The 19,935-nt window shown below is 39.3% G+C and overlaps 1 protein-coding gene across 2 annotated transcripts in view; it reads left to right on the top strand.

Annotated features, from left to right (window-relative positions):
• The first annotated feature begins 2,049 nt into the window (after window positions 1-2,049).
• Window positions 2,050-19,935, top strand: part of LOC121331116 (ubiquitin carboxyl-terminal hydrolase 31-like) — a 29,130-nt gene continuing 11,244 nt past the window's right edge. The window contains exons 1-4 of one of the 2 annotated variants that reach the window (XM_041278320.1): window positions 2,050-3,667; window positions 15,405-15,542; window positions 15,790-15,878; window positions 16,682-16,774. In XM_041278320.1, coding sequence (XP_041134254.1) covers window positions 3,143-3,667; window positions 15,405-15,542; window positions 15,790-15,878; window positions 16,682-16,774 — 845 coding nt within the window. In that variant the 5' untranslated portion in view covers window positions 2,050-3,142. The remainder of the gene's footprint in view (window positions 3,668-15,404; window positions 15,543-15,789; window positions 15,879-16,681; window positions 16,775-19,935) is intronic. The other variant, XM_041278319.1, reaches the window with a different exon arrangement.

The following is a 19,935-nucleotide window of genomic DNA, read 5'->3' as shown; positions in this document are numbered from 1 at the left end:
GAGAACATGTGAGAGTGGGCAGGAATGAAATGACTGGGCGCTCACTAAATTGTTCAATGCGGTATATTTGGCAAGAAGGAGTCGTCATACAGTGTTGTTGATTTTGCAGCCTACGTTTTGACTTTGAGAGTAAAGACAATTAAGAGATGCAAATACTAAACAAGGAAAGGGTGTGGAAGCTTGCATGCTTACTGTACACACATGAAATTCAACAGCGCCCCCCAGGGAGGATTTTTTATATTGCATCATTGTGATCTCCATTGTGATCTTATTCTGTGCAGCAGTAGCACCCCCTCCCCTCCCCTCGTGAAAATGAGTAGGTGTTTAAATAAAACCATTGCAATACCATTTAAAAACAGGCAGCTCAACTAGGAAAGCTCAGCATTAGTAACGCTCCTAAAACAAATGATAAATCATGCCAGAATGGGTTAGCAAGCTCTGGTGTAGATCAATTCTATAGAAATGTTTATAGCAGGGATGCTCGGAGGTAATTTCCTAGGACAGCGCTTAATAAATGTGCACGATTAATACATGGAGGGTGCTGAATTGACAGTGGCTAATCATTGCAATCCACTAATCATTTCAGTACAACAATCACTCCAGCTGGAAGGCATTACCCAGTCCCTGTGCCAATAAAGGTTTTGTTTTACAGGGCAGCTTGGACCAAGGGTAGATAACATTGGCACATCTGGTCCAGGGTCTTTGTTGAAACCAATTACACTTCTAACCTGGGTCCTCATTTAATTACACCTATTAAACTTGGAATGGATTGGCACTCCAGGACATTCTGATTCCTTTTCCATCCCCTTTCTGCATTCAAAGCATGCTAAACCCATTGTCATTGTGCAAACGCATTTCTGGAATAATACCATCAAATTGCAGTGCCACAGTACTCAAAGCCTGAAAATAAACATACAAGAGCCATTCATTTTTAAAGGGCACTTGTTGCCTCATAACAGGCTCCCACACAACCTCTGCACCTTGTGTACCCACACACTTATGCAACATGAAGGAATGCTTTTACACTGCTGGTGCAATGTGGTTCGTGAGCTATGGTCCTTGTTACTCACAAACATACATGCAACCTGAATAAAGGGATTTATATTTTCAGTGCTTAATACCACGGCACAGCTCACAAATCGGCTACATACCTCCGAGGCAATGAAGGGCCACTATGCCAGACATGTATTTAAAAAAAAAAAAAAAAAACACATTCCACTGAAAATAGTCTAAATGTTTTCCAAACAACATTTACTGTTTTTACATTTAGCAGTGTTATTTAGTTATGGACGAATTGATGTTTTTAAATCATGAAGCTTGCTTTTTTCTTTTTCTTTTTTTACGGATTGCACATACTGCACCACCTTATTCTGCATTTGCACGGCATTCTGTCCGATTGAAATTAGACACAAGAAGTTGAAGCCCCTGGAAAACGTAATTCAGCGTTGCCATGGGAACACATTGACTTCAGAATGGAACTCTTTAGTACCTGTAGCGAGTATGGCTTGTTTTGAAGAAGCTTATCGCAGCCATCTTCAGAGCACTCATTGGAACAGTTTATAGAAAACGAAGAAGGAAAATGTCCTGGAAATAAAATCTTTAAAATCATCTAACGTTTTTTGTGTACATTCTCCCCCAAAAAACTTTTAATTTGAAAAAAAAAAAAGAAGCGTAGTAATTATAGGATACTTGTTTAAAAATGATCTATCTATCTATCTATCTATCTATCTATCTATCTATCTATCTATCTATATATATATATATATATATATATATATATATATATAATATAATATATATTCAATGTAAAGAAACAATTATATTTTTACTTTTTTTTCCCCGTTGTTATTTATTCCTTTGCTAAATAAGAAAACCATAATGCAGTGCTTTGCATGGACGAGAATGCGCAAACAGCTCTTTACAAGGGCAGTGTAACTTCGAAGGGTTTTCACACTGATTCTAGCTCTTCCATTAGATGTTCTGCATTGAGAGAGGAAATCCCTCTGCGCTGCCACATTATTTTACCCTTGAATACTTTAGTTACGCGACTGTAGATTCAGTTTAAAGTCGTATGCTCCCGTTGTAGAAGACCCGGGGTGTTCACTGGGTTTTCTCATTCATTAAATCGTTTTTATTTATTTTTTTTTGGAGGAGAAAGACCACCTTGCAACACGCTTTCACAGACATTACCAATTGCTACCTGCAGTGTGTTCTGTGGACACCCGTGTTCTTGACGTCACAGGCCACCACCGCCCTACACAGTCAGCTCGGTGATTTCAGTTGATGCGGGAGAGCGGAGCCGAGGCCTTTGGTGTATGTAGACGGATTATTTGGAGATATCACCACTTATTAAAATTACAAAAAGGACAAAAGAAGCAGCGACTTAAATCTCAGGGAATTTCTTTCTTTTGATGTCTGAAAGGCATCGCGAGTGCATCCCGGTGAATGTGGGTTTCTGCAGCTGTGAGCTTTAGGGAGTTTTCCTGAATGCAGCGGCGGGGGCAGAGGACATCAACACCGGGAGGCATTTAAAGGAATTGCAAACTGGCAGTGAATGAAAAATAAAAAATAAAAATATATATATATATATATATCGTTTGATTCCAGGAAAGGTGTGTTGCTTAGGAGTCGCAAGTCATCAGGAATGCCATTTTAGGGTTGGGTCAGCAGTTTGTTTAAGGATACATGAGCGGCGTGACTCACACAGCGACTATTGAGTGAAGAATATTTTACAGTTTTAGTGGATTTCACCCTGTGACGAGATAGTAAAGTTGAAGCTTTTGATATATTATTTGCTTCAAGGGGAAAAAAAGAACAGTACGACTTATTTTGAAGATTTGAATCCTGAGAGAGGGGATTTGATTGACTTGACACTGGTAGTTTAGTCGTCAAGCACTTCCATGGAAACTCGTAAGGGAACGTAATTCGTTTTTATTTGTAATATTCTAGTTTAGCGAATTTAACAATGACCATCCATAAAACGGTGCAAGCGTTTGATAAAATAAGTTAGACGCGTATTAATTTGAATGGCATTGCGAAGTTCCTAAGCCCAGACAAATTGTGCTGTGCCAAACGGTTATTTATTTATTTATTTATTTTTAAAATATCTTTCGGAAATGCCTTTGAAGTGAGAGCCGTCAGAATGTCTAAAGCGGCCACCAAGGAGAAAAAATCCTTCAGCAAGAAACTGTTCAGGAAAGGAACCGTGCGATCGGCGGGGAGTTTTATGAGTCGAGTCCTCAAAACCCTCTCCACTCTATCTCATTTCGGCACCGAGGAACACACGGTAGAGGCTGACAAGGATGATGGTGGCTTCACGACCTTCAAGACTGGTGGCAAAAGCTCGGGTACATCTGATGTGGGCGACTGTGAAGGCTTCCTGCCGACTGGGGACAGGATCCCCGGGTTAGCAGGGCTGAAGAACCATGGCAACACCTGCTTCATGAATGCTATCCTTCAGTGTCTGAGCAACACCGAGCTGTTCGCCGAGTATCTTGCACTGGAGCAGTACAGAGGGGACGATGAAGAGGAGCAGCCCAAATCCAATGGGGTGCTGTTTCAAAAGAAAGGCGCACAGGAGAGAGGAGAGGTAACGGAGCAGCTTTCTGGTCTGGTCAGAGCTCTGTGGACTTTTGAATACACCCCGCAACACAGCCGGGAGTTCAAGGTAAGCGTAGCTATATATGTTCTTTACACACACAGGTAGTGGACAAAAAAAAAAGGAAACCCCTGGTAAATGAGGGGCACCAAGTATATTGAAAGCAAGGGCTTCCACACAGGTGTGGCTCATGCGTTAATTAAGCAAATAACATCCCAGCATGCTTAGGGTCATGTATAAAAATGCTGGACAGGCCTGGTTTCCTATAATTATGGCTAGCATAGCTGCAAGTGACTTTGAAAGAGGTGCGATTGTTGGGGCGCGTTTGGCAGGAGCTTCAGTGACCAAGACAACTCAACTTGCCGATGTTTCACGAGGTGTCTAAGGTGATGTCGGCGTGGAACTCTGAGGGAAAGACATCATCAGCAACAGCAACAGTGGGGGAAGCGCATACTCCAGGATCGTGATGTCTGATCATTAATTCAAAGTGCAAGGCAAAACAGGCGAGCAACTGCAGATCAATTGACAGGCGGGAGCAGCCAGTTTCATCAAAAACGGTCCGCCGAGAATTCCACAGAACAGGATACCACAGTTGGGTTGCAGTTCACAAACCTCTCGTCACACCTGGCATTGCACGTTTGCGAGTCCAGTGCTGCAAAGAGCACAGGCAATGGTCTACAGAGCAGTGGAGAAATGTGATATGGTCAGATGAATCATCCTTCACAATGTTCTTGACAAATGGAGAGTGCATGTGTGGCACCAACCTAAAGAACTCTGCAGCCCTGAGTGCTTGGTTCAACAGTGAAGGGTTCTGGTGGTTCTGTAATGTGGGGCACATTTTCCTGGCATGGTTTGGGTGCACTCATTCCCTTTGAAGGCAAGGTCAATGCTAATCGCTACTTAATGGTACTGAGTGATCATCTTCACCCCATGTTGCAGCATTTCTTTCCTTCCAGGATGACAGTGCCCCCATCCACAGAGCACGTGTGGTCGCCCAATGGTTTGATGAGCATGACGCTGATGTTATCCGTAGGTCATGGCCTTCTCAGTCACCAGATCTGAACCCAATCGAGCATTTATGGGATATTCAGGAATGACACCTGAGACAGCGTTGGTGCCGCATCCCACCTGCAGAATTCCAGAGGCTGATAGACTTTATGCCACGGCGCATACTGGCTGAACTGGCTGAACTGGCTGCACGTGGTGGCCCATTACATTGGTGTTTCAATTAAATAAAATACAATAAAACAACCCACCGAAGTTTTCACTGCCATGTGGTTATACTATAAGCTGCAGCAACTTACAGTGTTTACTGTAAGCTTAAGAAATTACACTTTTATAAGGCAAAATGCTGAGAGAAAAGCGACTCCATGTATGCAACGAGACACGTATTTAATTTATATTCTGAAATAAAGTTCAGTTTTACAAATAAATAAACATACATGAAATACGTTCTTCCATAGTTTAGCCTCACCTGTACTGCTTTTTGCTGTGAACTTTGAATTAGAAGAGAGGTCGTTGGACTGACGTATATAATTTCTTTGAATATTATAGTGTTGGTAATCCTGTAGCGTAATTTATAAACAGAACCTGACCCTCGCCAACCTGAGTTCTAACTACCAATATGCATGCAAAAAAAAGTAAAAAAGAAAAATAAATTCTTTCCTGAACTAGTGAAGCAGCGTAATGAGCATGCTAACTGGATTAGAAAAAAAAATGTCTGTTTCCTTATTAAGGAATACACTAGTGCCAGAATCAGTTTTAAGTACTGTAGATCATTCAATTGCATTTATTTGGATAGAGAGCAGAAAACACACTTTTAATTAGACACATTCCAGAAGGAAGCAATTAGTTAGGTGTGGCCGCCTACTGTAATCTACAGTAAGCTTTTTTGTATTGTAGCCTAATAATACCAGTGCCTGTATTATTTAAATGAAAGGAAATCTTTAGAGTGCTTTTAACAGTTAGCAGCTATACGGTATATGTATTTCACACATCACTTGTCTGATGGTCTGTAAGATGAGAAGACCAAATATAAACTAAGCTCAGTGATTTTCCTGGACTAGTCAACATGTTGAAGTGGTCTGATTTAATTTATGTACCTAGATGTGAAACAGCATTTATTTTTTAAATTGTCAATACATTGTTTTAAATGCTTTTATAATTATTCAACCCTGAAAATATTGCTTAGATAATTTAATTAGCCTTTATAAAAATTGAAGCAAACACTTCTACTTTAATTTATAAGCTTTAGAGTACAATATAATGAAGCATATTATGATTAATTGACTCAGGGTTCGAAATACACAGGGGGCTCGGGGGTCTCTGTATTGCTTCTGCATTTTTGTAGAAGTGTTATAGGTATCAGCTGCACCAGGTGTGGCACTGTGTAGAACACGCCCGCTTAACTAGCTCCATTGATGGTTTCTAACTCACCCGGAGTTCTGCTTGCCTGCCTGTCTGCCCGCCTGCCTGCCCGCGACTGGGTTTCAAATCTAACTCCTGCCTCTGGCACAGATCCATCCCAAGTGATCATCCCTTTTGCTCTCTATTTAAGGACAACACTAATCCATTTCAGTGTTTCAGCTTGAGCCTTTGCAGTATCAAATGTCTCTGATGAGCTTAAATCCTGGCTGACCTATCCTTCTTGAATACCATGCTATGGTGCACTTTCATGCTATCTATGAAAGCTGCATGCCCTTTCTTTATTCTGATGTTGCCTTGTCCCTGTATAATATACAGTAAAAGCTTCCTGCCGTACTGTATCTGGACAGACCTGTTGTTTTAACTCTCAACCCTCCCATGAAACACAAATGAACTCAATGATATTGTTATTCGACTCTCATAATAAATAGTTTGTTCAGTGCCCGGTTTATTTTAATTTGAAGACATGGGTCTGATTATCATGCAAGTCACATCTGTGCAGTCTTGTACTCTGCATGTGCTGTACTAGATTAACCATTTAACCCATCTGTGTAAATCGTCGTTTACAGATTTAACTTCCCACTATTCACTGTAACTATTTATTCATAGTTGAGTATGTTTGCATTTTGAGGCAAAACAAATGCCTGCTTTGTTTTTGTTCAGGGAATTAATTTAAAACCCAATCGAAATGTTATACAGATTAACTTGCAGGACATATTTCCTGAATAACCTGTTTTATACATCTAAACTCTAGTCTGATAGACGAGCTTCATGGATGTATTTCAATCTGCCTGTTTTTATTTTTTTGTCAAAGTTTCTTGAAGAAAAGCAAGGCATTGAAGGAAAACAAAGGGCAGAGGTTCTGGGTAAACATGTTTTATCAGTGAGGGACATGTACAATTAAATGTTGATTTGGCCATTTTGACTATACTAGTTTTGGTCTAATATAGTACTACAGTTAATTGCAGATTATCAGCTCTTTGGCAGTCAGAGGGATAAAAACCAGTTGTGTGTTTGTAAAGCTGGATAGCATTTCACTTTAAGCAAAGAAAAATCACCATGTTCATCCTTGTGGCTTTGAGACGTGCTGGTGAGGATGTTCTTGTATTGGTCACCTTCAGGCACACCACAAGATCTCTGTAGCTGCCTGGTTTACTACTGTAACCAAAGATATACTGTAGCTGCCCCTTTGCTTACAAAATCGTTCTGTATATTGCCAAAAGAATTGTGCAGGGACACATCATTGACAACAGATTTAAAAGAAAGGCTATCTATAATTAAAGCACTGTTTTTATTCATTTCTTAGAAACCCCCATAGCAAGATATAGCCACAGTGCCTATAGTAAGTATTCACCCCCTTTGGATGTTTTCACAGTTTGTTATGTTACAACCTGAAATCTTGATGCATTTAAATGGGATTTTTTTCCCTTTTGATTTACACAATCTACTCAACACTTTCAATCTGTGAAAAATGGGGGGGGGGGGAACGACAACAAATCAATTAAAAATAAAAACCTGAAAAGTCTTCGTTAAGTGTTCGCCCCCTTTGCTGTGACACTCCTAAATAAGCTCAGGTGCAACCAATTGCCTTCAGAATCCACACAATAAGTTCAATGGAGTCCATCTGTGTGCAGTAGGGAGGGGGGGGATAAAAATATTTCAAAGGCATTGAATGTCCCTTGGAGACAGTCAAGTCGATCATTAAGAAGTGGAAGGTATACGGCACCACCCAGAATCTGCTTAGAGCAGACCGTCCTCCCAAGCTGAGCAGCTGGGTAAGAAGAACATTGGTCAGAGAAACCACCGAGAGGCCAACGACAACTGTGAAAGACCAACAGCGTTGAGATGGGATAAACTGTCCATGTGTCAACAGTAGCTCAGGTACTCTACAAATCTGGCCTGTATGGAAGAGTGGCAAGAAGGAAGACATTTCTGAGAAAAGCCCACATAAAATCCTGCTTGGAATTTGCAAAAAGGCACGTGGGAGACTCTGAAAAAATGTGGCAAAAGATTCTGTGGTCCGATGAAACAAAAGTTGAACTATTAGCCTAAATGCACAGCGTTATGTCTGGCGCAAACCCAACACAGCACATCAACCAGGTAACACTATCCCTGCTGTGAACCATGGTGGTGGCAGCGTCATGCTGTTCATTAGCAGGGACTGGGAAGCTTGTCAGGGTAGAGGGCAAAATGGATGGAGCTAAATACAGACAAATCCTTGAGGAAAACCTGCTTCAGTCTACAAAAGACCTAAGACTGGGACAGAGATTCACCCTGGGACAATGACCCCAAGCACACGGACAAAGCGACACTGGAGTGGCTTAAAAACAAAGTGTCCCAGTGTGGCCCAGTCAAAGCCCAGACTTGAATCTGATTGAGATTCTGTGGCAATACTTGAAGATTGCTGTCCACCAACTATCCCCATCCAACTTGACAGAGCTTGAACAATTTTGCCAAGAAGAATGGGCGAATATTGCACGATCCAGATGTGCAAACCTGGTAGAGACTTACCCCAAAAGACTCACGGCTGTAATTGCTGCCAAAGATGGTTCCACCAAATATTGACTCAGGGGAATGAATACTTATCTAACCAAGACATTTTAGTTTTTTTTATAAAAATTATCTTGCCTCTTCAAAGTGTTGAGTAGGTTATATAAATCAAAAAACAAAACAATTTAAAGGCATCAAGATTTCAGGTTGTAACACAACAAACTGTGAAAACGGCCAAGGGGGGGGGGTGAATACTTACTATAGGCACTGTAGTGTATGGTGTATCGCATGCAGTCTATGGAAGTTGTTTGCCTGTTTTTACGCACAAATAAAACCAATGCAGCTCACTGTTTGTATACACAGTGAAAATTGAGGGCAAATTATAAGCATTAGTGTTCTGGGTTTAGAATTGTGACCCTGCTGTAGTCCAGTAATCTTATCCAAGTGTGCAGGGTGAAGTAACAAAAATAATTTGCTTCTCTGGAATTTGAAATGTGACACTATTTACTTCTACCCCCTAGGGCTGTATAAGGAGCCCCAATTCACCTTGTGCAGACTCGTTGATGGGTCTTATGAAAAGCTCTGTTAAAAGGCAGATTTATTCTTTATGTACCGAATTGATTGCAGCTAACAGTGTAAAACTTTATTTTAAATCTGCACTGTTACTGTGTGGGTGTCCATAGCACACCAAGCAGTGCTAGTCTGTTTAGTGTTTTGAAGGGTGTTAAGACCTGTTATTTAGCATTTGCGTAAACACTGTTCCAGTGATTGCACTTGTAGAGATCCCTGTGCCAGCTGGAAAAGTGGGTGGTGGATTGTGTAGTTCCAGCCAGTGTACCGCAGGCAAGTTTTGTCCTGAAGTGCCCATTACCTCTCAGCATTGACTCATGCCACATTGTGTATTTTGGAGACTGATAACAGTTTTTTTTTTTTTTTTTTTTTGATGAAACTTGCATGAAAACATAAGGAGCTTTGCTTCTTCCTGAGATTCCATGCCAACTTCCTTCCCAGAGAATGCGATCAGCCTGTGTACTGTACATCTCTTGTTAATGTCATCTATTACAGACATTGTTGCGTTGTATTTTTTTCCTGAGCCTCTTGTCCTTTTAACATTACCGGAAACATTACCGGAAAGGTTATACAGCAGTGCTGAAGGAGTCTGTGTTTTCATACGTACAGAGTAGGTTTGTGACAGATCCACATCATTTCCCAGATATCTGTCCATGGTCACGCTAGTTCTCAGTATAGAATCAGAAAGATAAAATGTTGAGATGTACAATAACTTAGTCTGTTTTGGATAACTCCATCTCACTAGGCAGGTGGGGAAGGAAATCTCCATTCTAGCAGAGGGAGTAAATAGCAGGATAGTGTTTAAAAAGATTGATAAGGTAAGTCACTTAATCTCCTTATGCTCAGTCTTTCGGGTGAGACGTTGTTGTAAGTGACTCTGCAGCTGATGCATCACTCACACGCCCTAGTCTCTGTAAGTCGCCTTGGATAAAGGCGGCTGCTGAATAAACTATTATTATTATTATTATTAACTGATGTTGTTGGAACTGTATCCTAATATTGGACAGGAGCACTTACAATGTTAATGCAAGCTGTTACATTTCTGTTTTTGCAGAAGCCAACATGGAAGCAGCTACTAAACTAAAACATGCAGTCCTGTAATAAGATCTAGTAATGCTGACTTTTGGTTCACAGTTAATAGTACTATATTGCCTGTTGCCAGGTTCTGGTGAAATTACTGTAAATGAAATAGGCTTTTTGTTTCATTTTTGATGGTAGACATTCTGTTCACAGTATGGTTTCCAGCAAATGCAGGAGCCATAAAACATTACTTTGATTTCCAACTGACTGCAGCCTGAATTCTGTGTTGATTTTGGGATCACCAAACTGTGCAAAAACTGCAACACTGTGTGGCCAACACTAAAGCCAGTCAAGTATAACTGTAAACGTTTACTAATCCACACTTACATACACACACATGTAAATAGTATGTTTTTATGCAATCCTAGATCAGTGCTAGTTGTAGTGAATTAGGTATACAATTTATTTAAATATAAATTGATCTCTAGTCGCCCTCTCGGATGTCAAAATGTAAGAAAAGAGACATACCATATTTAAATTCGGAATCAGGTAGAACTTGGATTCCCTTGACAATACCCGACATTCACACATGTCAGAAATATAAAACAGTAGTTTATTTAAGAATAAAAAGGGGTGCACCAAACAAACATATGTTATCAACCTCAATTGATTATATGTTCCGATTAACTCAGAAATGAGCCAGTGATCAAATTCTCTGCATTTATGATGTAACTCCTTTGATTTGCACATTTCAGCAAACAAAATACATTTCTTACACAGTTTAAACAGGAAGTTGCATTCTATTCCTGCTGCCCACTTATAGATTTTCAACATAGAATAAGCCACTCTTTGTTGATGAACACTGCAGCTCCTCTCAGGATCTGAAGTTCCAATGAAAGAAGACAGTGTTTTGCTTGAAGTACGCATTGTATTTCGTCAGCTCGCAATAAACAAATAGTTATTTTCAAACTTAGATCAGCTTATTGGTTTCCAAGTCTTGCAGCATTATCTTTGTTGTTGGCAGTTTTCCAACTGGGAATAGTTCCATTGATCAGACGTAACTCAGTTCAGATAATGCGTTGCAATTGGAAAGTTATGTAGAAGTGTTCTCGTTGAAATTCTTCTGTACGGTTAGTACTTGACCTTAGGCTGCTGGCTGTGCTTCTGTCCGTTTTGTGGAGCGACGTGGAAACCAAGACCCGCTTTCAGATCAAGGCAGTGTCCCGTTTACTGTTTCATTCTCTCGTAGGGCAAAGAGCTAAGGCTCTCTTCAAAACTGATTTCAGCCTTCTCAGAACATGATCTTAGCCATTCTTCAGAACACTGGTTCTTCCTTGCCTTCCGCGAATTCGAGCACTTATGCTGCCTTGACTTCAGAAACTTTCTTCAGAGCAGTTTAGCTACCATTTCATTCCTCCGAACTCCAAGCCACTTGCTCTTAGCATGCCTGGAGCCTTGTTTCTCGTGTGGGAAGTGCTGCGTTCCTCCTACGGGGAACCTGCTTCTCTTGTGGGGAGCGCCTGTTTCGAAAGTCACGTGGCTGCTTTTGTTGTTCTCCTTGAACCCTGTGATTGGTTATTTTGTTTATTTTGGGCTGTGCCCAAGTCCACGTGGGGCGTTTCCAGTTGGTTGTTCCAGTTGGGTGTGACACACTTGGTAGGCCAACATGATATTAATCAGTTACATATCCCCATTTTACCATGTGTAAATTAAATAGAGCAATGCTGCTCTTACTCATCATGGGATGAACTTTCAGTAGACATAGTTGGAATCATTTTAATATCTGTTAGAACTACAGGTAGTTTTGATAAAAAAAATGTTCACACCTTTACCAATCTATATTAAATATTCAGTAATTTAACTATTATGTAATAGAAACGATGTATGTAATACAATATCCAAATCATATACAGGGTTATGTGGGGTTATGTGTGTTGACTCTTCCCACACAATCTATACACAGTGATTTCCTCATCGTAATTAGTCAGAATAACTAACTGTGTATTGCAAAATATTAATGGTAACCTTGCAGGTCACACTCATGACAGCAGCTTGTGAGTATACCTTATCACTGTGTTCCCACAGGGGATTATGAAATACTTTACTCTTTAATGTCTAGAATTCAATATAGCTACATTACAAACCACTAGGCTAAGAAAGTTTACAAACTTTCCTGAACTTATTTGTTCATTAAGAGAACTCAGTCTCTAAGACAGTGTTCATGGGAAATGTCATAACGCCTCTGGCAATGAAAGCTTTCATGCTTTCTGGAACAAATTACTTGCTCACCAAGAGCACTAAATCTCCACGGAGAATTAAGTAATCATTGTATTGATTGATTCTTACCTTAATGTTACATTACATTGTTTTGCACTCGTCAGTCTCATAACCAAACTATCGAGAATATCAGTTGTACAATGATAGGTTACTTATCATTGAAGCATCCTTAACATCTGTATTGTTCAGTATATTACATTCAGTAATTTTCAGAAAGTTATTAATTGGTTAATTTCTACTTTTTTTTTTATTCCTTCTAGGAATTTAATCATGTTTACTTCATTGACTATTCTATCCCATTTGAAATATAAGTCAAGGTTCACATTGCATGATTTGCTTTTTAATCTTGGACTTTGAATTGGTTGTATTTCTATAAACTGTATGAGTGCAGCCTTACCAGTATAGCATGGGATATCAAACTAATTGTCAAATTAGCAGCGATTTATTTTCTTCACAATGGGGTTAGTGCACAGTGCATACACTGGGGTTATTAAGTAGAATTCCAGATTCTGGACATACGTTAAACTAGCTAAAAGAGTGACGCTCTGATTACTCAGTGTGGAGAAAATAAAAAAAAAACACTTCAGAAGTGAAACTTCTAAAGTCCCACAGGAACTTTCACTGGCAGGCTAGTCTTCCAGCAGTTCACTCAACCCCCTCTGTCAGACTGACTGGCTGACAACTCTTGTGGGCTGTGTAAATGCTTCTTAGTTTTACCATGGGAGCTGTTGTCTCGATTTAGTGCGTCGATTACTCCCGTTGTGGAGATATGACCGCACTAAACTCGAGGGAGGGTCCCCTCTTCCTCTGTGGATTGCTAACAGAGGGTCCCCCCTGTTGTCTGCTTGCGAGGCACAGCTTTGGTGATGTTTCCGCACGATCTGTGCCATTTTTCAAATTTCTTGGCTGCTTGTGCGGTCATTATCTACAAGTAGCGTAATGTTTTCCCTGTCTGTAGGAAATAAGTTAGCAATAATCAATCTTTTCAAGAAGATGTCTTCTTCCATTCCTGGATGATTTTGTTCAGAAAAATGTTTCTTAACCTTTCGTAATAATTCCTGGGACACTCAATCTCGTTTTGCCTGATTTGCAATGCAGCCCTCTCATCAGCGACTCTGTCCAAGCCGACTGAGAACTTTGTAATCAGGGCTTGACACATCTGCGTAAAGTTATCAGAGATTTCTAGCTTCTGTCTAAAAACCCAACCACGTAGTGTAGGGTCACTCGTGATTCGAAAGAGATATAATTTTTCAAGCTCTGTAGCTTTTTGGCATAAATCGCAGGGCAAAATTCAAATTGTTAATGTACGCTGCTACGTTACAGTGGAGGGAACAAACGTTTCAATGTTTCTAAACAATTCTCTCACTTGTTGCCAATCTAAGCTCGGATCCCCTTCTCTATGAGAGGTAGTCTGAACAGCGAGGGGTAGAATGGACAGGCTGAACTCAATTTCACCATGGGCTGTCATGCAGCTGCTAGGAGAGTTTTCACTGTTATGCGAGAATGTCTCCCGGGCTGACAGCGAAAGATCCCCATTTACTGGGAATGAAGGGTTTTGATTGAGAGATGCCGCAAGGCAGGGAGATTGAAAATCATTCCTTCTTTCTTATATTCTGACCTCTTGTCTTTTGACTGCAGTGGGTCAGTCTGTGTGCCACAGCTGTTTCTCAGTGCTTTGCCCTTTGAGCGAAGCAAGCTGATCCCGAAAAGACTGCTTGTCTTCCATCACAGTACACAATGCCTTTTGCAGACAAATCTCTCAGATTTACCAATGTGTCAAAATTATTTTCCATTTTTTTCAGACCACTGATAAATATTTCAATTTTAACTCATCTCCTTTTCTGAAGTACCATCTCGCTGATTCGGGTAGAATTAACTTCTGCTTCTTTTGCAGTTGTTATTTCAACCGAATCAGTTTGTTCACGTCCAGTAGTTTTAGCTTTCTTTAATTCCTTCAGAGTAAACTCTAACTGCTTTGATCTCCTATCAGAACCCAATTTGAGACAGTGTTTGTTTAATGCCACACTTAAAATCAGCATCCAGTATACTTTCAGTGCAAACAGGGACTTCATCCTCTGTTACTTTCTGGACTAAACGTTCAAATTCTCAAAACAACAGTGCCATTGTTATTCAAAGCAGTACCAGCAAAATAATTATATCTAATTACTTTCAATCAAAATCTGCTTGCAGCTGATTTAATGTGCATAGCAGTAAACTCGCTTTGACGGTATAACTCACACACACAGACTGCACCTCCTCAGACAAGCAGGCCACTCCCAGTTTCTCTGCCTTAAATATGGTATGTCTCATTTCTTACATTTTGATGTCCCTGCGAGGCTTACTAGTTTATGTTTAAATAAATTGCATACCTAATTCACTACGTATTTATTATTTTTACTCTGCAGTATTCACAACCTTGTTGGTGCATTTTATTGTCTCCCCAAGCCAGCAGTGTGTATTGGTTTGATTACACCTCTGTTTATGAGCAGATTTGACCTGAGCTCCCCAGAGAGGAAACACAGGACTTGTTGTCGGAGTGCCAGATTCTGACAGCATGATAAATGCTGCTCTTCCGTTTTCCATCACACTATTTTAGCATTGTTTGAAGAACAATAGATAATTGAACCATACTTTTTTTTTTTATTATTCTGAAAAGACATCTTATTATTTAAATGTGCAAGGCTATTGTTAGAAATTTTGACATTGTGGGACCCTGTTTTTGTCCTGTTTTTCATTCCAATTGAATAACTTGAGATCAACTCACAGCAACTCTTCATAAGAAAACGTCAAGAACAAAACCAGCGTCTACCCCTCCCTACTGTCTCATTGTCACAGCCATCCAGATCGTTTTTTCTGTCCTTGCATGGAGTGAGATTTTTTTCAGCAGTAGTACCACAGCACCACACACTGACAAAGACTGACTGTGCTGTGTCTGTGATATTAACCAATCCCCCAGGAGCCAAAAGAGCAAGAAAGCTCACCTACAGTATTTTTGTAACCAATGCTGTGATGTATTTTTTTTCAGAATGCAGTATCGAAGAACGCTCTGCAATACCGGGGGAATGCTCAGCAAGATGCCCAGGAGTTCCTGCTGTGGCTTCTGGACCGGGTGCATGAAGACCTGAACAACAGGGTGAACCCGCATGCTAGACCCTCCATAAAGGTAGGCTGCACAGCTGGAGAATCAATATGGTTTGAGCACTAGTTATCTGGCAAGCAGTATTATTTCAGTAAACAGCGTTAATATAACTAGCACAGTCTCATAACGTTGACTGCTGCCTATAAAGATATAAAAAAGCACTTTTTTTAAAAACTTAAAATCACCCAATATCTACTGTAGTGAGATCTGTGTATATATATTCCCTGAAGGTTCAGGGAGTCTGTCGCTTACTTCTCATTTTTATTTCCAGCCTCCGATAGAAGAAGATGGAGCTTCTGAAGGACCGTCCCTTCCAGTCGCTAGCACTTTTGTACAAGAGCTTTTCCAGGCCCAGTACAGGTAATAGAGGACCTTTATAATGAAAACGAAATAGAATCCTTGAACATTGTTAAGTATGTGGTAACGCTTTATATATTAATAGATATGCAATTGCATATTGAATTAATGTTAAATTAATGTTTAATAGATATGCAATTGCATATTGAATTAATGTTAAATTAATATTTAATAGATATGCAATTGCATATTGAATTAATGTTAAATTAATATTAAATAGATATGCAATTGCATATTGAATTAATGTTTAGTAGATATGCAATTGCATATTGAATTAATGTGAAATTAATATTAAATAGATATGCAATTGATACGTTAAATGTATGTTCAGTTATTCCTTGCTACTTTCCATTAGCATTTGTCAGATTAACTATTTTTAATTAAACACATGTAAACAATGGGAAATTGTTACATATTTTCAAGGGTAACAAAACATAATATAAATGGACGGGATATGCAATAACATTTTCAATCGACATTTGGTTAATGTTTACCAAGAAACCAGCTCTTGCATATTTATTAATTATTAATTTTATATAATTAAATATGCAATTTCATATCTATTTATATTAATTTATGCCACTCAATGTAAAGCGTTACTCAGTATTCACTTTTACACCAATGTGTTAGCTGGATAGCTGCACTATTAACAATGGCCAATCCTGAACTCCTTGCTACTCACAAGCTAAATATTTATGAAATGCAACTTATTCTTTCCAGTAAATCATCATTCTTAATTTGTGGTTTTCTTTAACTGGCATTAGTGTGTGTGTGTGTGTGTGTGTGTGTCTGATCTTATCTTTTAGGTCTTCGCTGACTTGCCCTCACTGCCAGAAACAGAGCAACACTTTCGATCCCTTCCTGTGCATTTCTTTACCGATCCCTCTGCCTCACACCCGGTAAGTATAGTAGTATGAGGTGTGTGTATATATATATATAATGTATGTATATATGTCATCAAAAGTGTACATACTCCAGTGGAAATGTATCATTTCTACAAATTTCTCAAACAAAGAATTTTAGGAAAAATCTTTTGTAGCAAAAGTTACAAGAAATAATGTCTACAATTATTTATTTCAGCAATTTCATTTTTGCAAAACTCCAAAAATTCTAATTCAAAAGTATTCATATCCTTTGATGCTATGGTAGTATTGTCTACAAGGTGCTAGAAATTTAAATATTATAATGCAGAAACTAATTCTAGAAAAGTCTAGAAAATGCTGGATTGTAGGTGAACGTTTTTAGAGAGTATAAAAGGTCTAGGCATAGGATGATTGCTGTCATTACTAATAAGTAAATATGGGAAAAAGTAAAGAGCTATCTGAAGACCTTAGGCAGAAAATTATTATTGTCGTAAAGCTGGAAAAGGATACAAGAAGATTTACAAGCATTTGATTATCCCAATTTCAACTATTGTTTCTATTATCAAGAAGTACACGACTCATGGTACTGTCACAATGCTCCCTCGGTCTGGAAGAAAGAAGGTTCTTTCACCAAGAACAAGTAGAAGAATTGTGAGGAAGGTTAATAACAATCCGAGATTGACTGCCAAAGATACTCAAAGTGAACTGGCTGCAAGTGGGACCGGGGTTTCCATTTCAACCACAGGCTGAGTATTGCAGGCCAAGGAAAAAGCCTTCACTAGGACAATCGCTTAACGTTTGCAAAACAGCATTTGAATAATGAATATATCTGATCAAAGGTTTTGTGGAGTGACAAAAATCGCGCTGTTTGGTCACACGGATAGTCGTTCTGTTTGGAGAAAGTCTGGTGAGGTGTACAAAGAAATGAACACCATACCTACTGTCAAGCATGGAGGTGGTAATATCTTTCTATGGGGCTGTTTTTCCTCTAATGGCACAGGAAATTTAGTTCCTGTATATGGTAAAATGGATTCCATAGCATACCAGAACATATTGGCCAATCATCTGAAACCCTCCCCTTCAAAACTTGGTTTAAAGCGCAACTGGATGTTCCAACACGTCAACAATCCAAAGCATGCATCAAAATCTACTTCAGAATGGTTAAAGAAGAATACAATCAAGGTCCTAGAATGGCCCAGTCACAGTCCCGATCGAAATCCGCTTGAGAATCTTTGTGCCTTGAAGGCTGTGCACAAGAGAAGTCCTCGGAATTTGAATGAACAGGAACAATTTTGCGTTGAAGAATGGTCAGAAAGCTAATTGACAAATATCGTAATCTTTTGTAAGAGGTTATTATTGCAAAAGGTGCTTCAACTAGCTACTCATTTCATTTTCTTTGTCAGGGTATGAATACTTTTGAATTAGCATGTTTGGAGTTTTGCAAAAATAAACTTGTTTCTATTTTTTGTATTTTTCCTAAAATTATTTGTTTTCGAGAAAATTTTTGAAATCATAAATTTCCATTGGGGTATGTAAACTTTTGACTACAACTGCATATTTACACACCTACTGTGTAAATGACCTGCGATTATTTGCCCTTGGAAGTTTGCAAAACCATATCTTTTAGATCTTCTTTTATTTTCTAAAATACCTGTCTTAAGCATGTTATTATAATATAGTGTCTGACCTGACCCATAATTTGTAGCCCTGTGACATTTCTGTCAGCGGCGTGTAAAATTTACTGTAGACTGTGATGCATGTTTGTCTCTGCTGGCAGTCAATCTGGTTCGAATTTAACCTTTGCTTCTGACATACGGTTTTGACTTGCTGATCACAGCGGGATAGCATGAAATATTGATTGTTTGTTTAGCAGGAACTAATACATCTCATTGGGAGTTATCGGCTTGTTGAAAGAGTTGATCAACCAGACTTAAATGCTGTTTGTTAATCGGACACAGACACAAGATGAATGGTTACAGTAAAAACCATATTAGAAGCATCAGAGTATAAGGTTGTTTTATAATGACACACAATACAATGTGTGAAATAGATGAAATCGGTCACATTGTTTATATCTAGGGGGTTAACACCGCACTAGTTAGGCGTCTCTTCTGAGAATTCTGGAATTGTAAATCGACGATGAGAATATACACCTTTGATGTGACTTTAAGGGAATACACGGGCTGTTGAAATGTCACACTGGCATTCTGGATTGCTGAAATTGCTATTGGCTAGGATTTTTAATTGGACTGATGTCCTTTTTTGAGGGGTGGTGGTGGACTTAGGTCTTGAACAGACTTTTTCCAGCATCCTATCCTGTACTAATATTTAGAGTAAGTGATTAGTGTGTGCTGGATATAGGGTAGCCGGTGGCTGCTCCTATCACAGTAGCTCTGTATTTGTGACAGGTTAATATTAAAGTCAGAATTGGAGCACAAATAAGAAATTATTTGTCTGCTAAGAAATTGAATAAATAAAATAAATAAATAAATAAATAAAATAGGCTTTTTCCCTGTTATTTCCTTAGACATCTTGGGTAAGAAGCATTAATTATTTGCTATAGTCTAGCTGAAAATAAGCAGCCACGCAAGTGCTAAAGAAAAGTCTATAATCCTGTTTTACACGAGAGGGTTTATGTAATGCTTGTAATAAACTGACAGTGGAATTGGCTGTTAGCCTTCGGACGAGATTCTCTCATTTAGAACGCTGTTGTTCAGACTGCTGTGCTCCAGCAACACATGCTCTGTGAAGGCCTGCTTGGTGTGTGGCATGCAGTGGCTCATACAACTTTGGTGCCAATTTTGCTTTTGCATAAAGCAATCGTTTTAATATCTGCCTGTCACACTTGAAACCCAGTTAGTCTAGACAGGAAGTGGGAATGCTTTAAGTCATGTTAACTGTCCTTGGACTGACATTACACAGTTTATTGTGTGTGTGTGTTTTGTCCATAACGGAATTAGATTGCATGCTTAATTATTTTTTGGTGGGTTAGCAGAAGTTTTGGAAGAAACTGTTTTTAGAAAAGAAAAACTTCTAACTGGTGAAGACAGTTTGCTGTGTTGATGAGGTCTTGCTTTATGCAGAGCCAAAGCAGTTCTTGCCATACTAAAGGGTACGGGCTGGGATTCTCAAGTTGGAATGTCTTTGATGGCCTCTCTAGCTTTTCAGAAGATCACCACAAACTCACTCACTGTGTT

The sequence above is a fragment of the Polyodon spathula genome, chromosome 18 (genome assembly GCF_017654505.1).
Source record: "Polyodon spathula isolate WHYD16114869_AA chromosome 18, ASM1765450v1, whole genome shotgun sequence".
Taxonomy (NCBI): domain Eukaryota; kingdom Metazoa; phylum Chordata; class Actinopteri; order Acipenseriformes; family Polyodontidae; genus Polyodon; species Polyodon spathula.
This window is presented reverse-complemented; position numbering and strand designations above follow the sequence as displayed.